At 54.5% G+C, this 3,427-nt stretch overlaps 1 protein-coding gene across 1 annotated transcript in view; it reads left to right on the top strand.

Moving 5' to 3' along the window:
* The window catches only part of Chst6 (carbohydrate (N-acetylglucosamine 6-O) sulfotransferase 6), a 1,231-nt gene extending 687 nt beyond the window's left edge, over positions 1-544 (top strand). Inside the window, exon 2 of the mRNA XM_013012692.1 lies at positions 5-544. Within this exon, the coding sequence (XP_012868146.1) occupies positions 5-544 (540 nt within the window). The remainder of the gene's footprint in view (positions 1-4) is intronic.
* The last annotated feature ends 2,883 nt before the right edge of the window (positions 545-3,427 follow it).

The following is a 3,427-nucleotide window of genomic DNA, read 5'->3' as shown; positions in this document are numbered from 1 at the left end:
CAAGGCGCTGGCCCGCGACAACGGCATCGTGCTGGGCACCAACGGCACGTGGGTGGAGGCCGACCCGCGCCTGCGCGTGGTGACCGAGGTGTGCCGCAGCCACGTGCGCATCGCCGACGCCGCGCTGCGCAAGCCGCCGCCCTTCCTGCGCGGCCGCTACCTGCTGGTGCGCTTCGAGGACCTGGCGCGGGACCCCCTGACCGAGATCCGCGCGCTCTACGCCTTCGCCGGCCTGAGCCTCACGCCCGAGCTGCAGGCCTGGATCCACAACATCACGCACGGCTCGGGCCCCGGCGCGCGCCGCGAGGCCTTCAAGACCACCTCCAGGGACGCGCGCAACGTCTCGCAGGCCTGGCGCCACGAGCTGCCCTTCGCCAAGATCCGCCGCGTGCAGGAGCTGTGCGCAGGCGCGCTGCAGGCGCTCGGCTACCGGCCCGTCTTCTCCGAGCGCGAGCAGCGCGACCTCGCCCTGGACCTGGTGCTGCCGCGCGGCCCGGGCAGCTTCCGGTGGGCGTCGGCCACCGAGCCGCAGCGCGGGCCTTAGCCTCCAGGGACCTCAGCCGGGAACCCAGGGGACCCGGTGAGCAGAGGGGCTGGCGCCAGCCACCACGATTGGGAGCCCCCCATTCCCCTTTCTGCCCCCTCCCTGGATTAATTTTCTTTCTCCTTCCTTCCTTCCTTCCCCTCCCTCTCTCCCTCCCTCCCTCCCTCCCTCCCCTCTCTCCTTCCTTCCCTTTCTTTTTTTCTCCCATTCTTTCTTGTGGGGGGGATGGGGGGGCTACTGAGACTTCAACTCAAGGCCTCCTGTCCTCCCTCGTCGTCTTCATTTTTCTTGCCAAAGCTGGCACTCTACCACTGGAGTCACATCTCCTCCACCTCTTAAGTTTTTGCTGGTTAATTGGAAATGTGTCTCTCGCAGATTTGTCAGGTTTCAAGTCGCAACATTGAGGTCTCAGCCTCCTGAGTAGCTAGGATGAAGGGGCAAGAGGTGTGACTCAAGTAGTATAGCGCCAGCCTGACAGCAAACAGGGTCAGAGGGGGCGAGGGGGGGTGCTGAGGAGGATTCCGGACATGGCCCCCCGCCTCACGCTGTTCCTTTGAGTCTTCTTTAGGAGCTGGTGTCCCATCAAGCTCAATCTTCATGGAAGGAGAAACTCTTCCGCTCCCCGCCCTTTCTCTGGGGGTACAGCAGGCACGGGCTCCCCTCAAGCACTTTCCACTTAACTCTCTCCTTCCTTGGATGTACAACACAGTAGCTGAGAATGGTATGCCATTCCTGGCTGGGCATGGGGAACACTCACACACCCATTCTCTTCACGCCTGGGTCGCCAGACTCCATCAAAGTCGTGGGCAGTCTCATCCCATCTTCAGTGAGAGAGCAGAGGCGACGTCTGTCTGTGGTCTCCCCTTAGCCTTTCTCTGCCCTACCTTCTAGTGACCCCTCCACACCCCATCACCCTGCCCAGGTATAATGAACCTTTGATGTGCCTTTGATTTGTCTGGATGGGAAAGATCCTACTTGTGGAAATAAACGTCATCCTTAATTTGTGTGATGCATATTAGATTTTGCACTATCCCCTTAAGCTTATTTTCTGCTCATGGCTGGGGCTGGCACTCTACCACTTGAGCTACAACTCCACTTCCAGCTTTTTGCTGGTTGATTGGACTTTCCTACCCAGTATGGGTTTGAACTGTGATCCTCAGATCTCAGCCTTCTGATTCTCTAGGATTCCAAGTATGAGCCATCTGTGCCTGGCCAGTTTAGACGAAATCTTTTCAGAAGTAAAGGGACATGGCCAAGGTCATGAGGAGAGAAGAATCGTGAAGGGTGAAGGGAAATTTTGCTCTCAGCGTTGCAGGCGAAGAAGAAGATGAATGAAGCTTGCCAAGACCCGCTCCCGAGCAGAAAGGTGGACTTTTCCCCCTTTTTTATTTGGTTTAGGGAAGAGTAGGGCTCGAAACACAGCTGTGCCCTGTTGGAGATGGTCAATTCGGGGCTGAGAGTATAGAATCTGGAAAGCAACGTGTGTAAGCCTGGCAGGTGGCAGTGAGGAGGAAGCACAGTGGGGGCCTGGCAGCAAGCCGGGTGAAGTGGGTAACAGAGCTCCTGAGGTTGGTACAGGCTCCCGTGCCTGGAAGGTATATGGGGTAGGTCATAGGGTAAATGTAACGAATCAATCTGGCCAGGAACGCGGAAGAAAAAAGGACTCTGAGAGGGGCTTCTGCCTTCACTTTGTCCTTCCCAGCAAAATTTTCTGCTTGTGAGCCACAAACACCTAGCTCTGGGTTGATTAAAGGGAATTTGGACCACATGTGGTGTCACATGCCTGTAGCTCCTACTTTAAGGGAAGTATAGGTAGGAGAGTCTTGATCTGAGGCTGGTCCTGAGCAGCAAATGAAGACCCTCCCTGAAAAAATAACTAAAGTGCCAGAAGGGCTGGAGGTGTGACTCGAGGGCACAATGCCTTGCCTACCTGCACAAGGATTTTAGTCCTGAGCTCAGGAAACAAGAACCAATAAATGCCCAATAAATGTTTAAGAGGAAAATAAAGTTCACGGAACCTCCGGGAAGGACAAGGATTCACATCTGTGAATCCACGTGGAACACTCCAGATTACATGGGGACTCGAAGTTTGCCACATCATTGTCACCATCAGTTGCCAGAAGGAATTCTGGTGGTTTCTAGCTTCTGATTCTCAGCACACAGATGGCTTTGGGTTGGTAGGGAAAATAGTATCTAGAGTTGGGTGCTGGTGGCTCATACCTGTAATCCTAGCTACCTAGAAGGCTGAGATCTGAGGATTGCAGTTCAAAGCCATCCCAGGCAGGAAAGTCCATGAGATTCATATTTCCAGTTAACCACCAGGAAGCAAGAAGTGGCGCTGTGGTTCAAGTGGTAGAGCACTTGCCTTGAGCTCAAGAGCTGAGGGACAGCGCTCAGGCCCAGAGTTCAAGCCCCATAACTGACAACAAAAAAGAGTATCTAGAATTTTGTGCTTCTTTACTTGGCAATATATATGAACCTGGAGCTAATGCCTCTGGCCAGGTCATTCATGTTCCCTACAGAGAGAGAGAGAGTGTGTGTGTGTGTGTGTGTGTGTGTGCGCGTGTGCGCGCGCACCCCTGAGCTGCTTTTGCTCAAGACTAGAGCTCTATCACTTGAGCCACAGTGCCACTTCTCCTTTTTTTGTAGTTTAGTGGAGATAAGAGTTTCAAGGATAGACTTTCCTGCCCAAGCTGGGGGGGGGGGGGGGGAGAGGATGGACAACCACTAAGGAACAGTGCCCAGACCCTGAATTCAAGCCCTAATAAAAGAAAAAGCAGATGCTGGTGGCTCACGCATGTAATTATGACTACTCTGAAGGCTGAGATCTAAGGATTGTGGTTTGAAGCCAGCCCAGGCAGAGAATTCCGTGAGACTCTTATC

Source organism: Dipodomys ordii, unplaced genomic scaffold (genome assembly GCF_000151885.1).
Source record: "Dipodomys ordii isolate 6190 unplaced genomic scaffold, Dord_2.0 Scaffold18, whole genome shotgun sequence".
In the NCBI taxonomy this organism is placed as follows: domain Eukaryota; kingdom Metazoa; phylum Chordata; class Mammalia; order Rodentia; family Heteromyidae; genus Dipodomys; species Dipodomys ordii.
The sequence above is the reverse complement of the archived record's forward strand: the minus strand, read 5'-3'. Positions and strand labels throughout refer to the sequence as shown.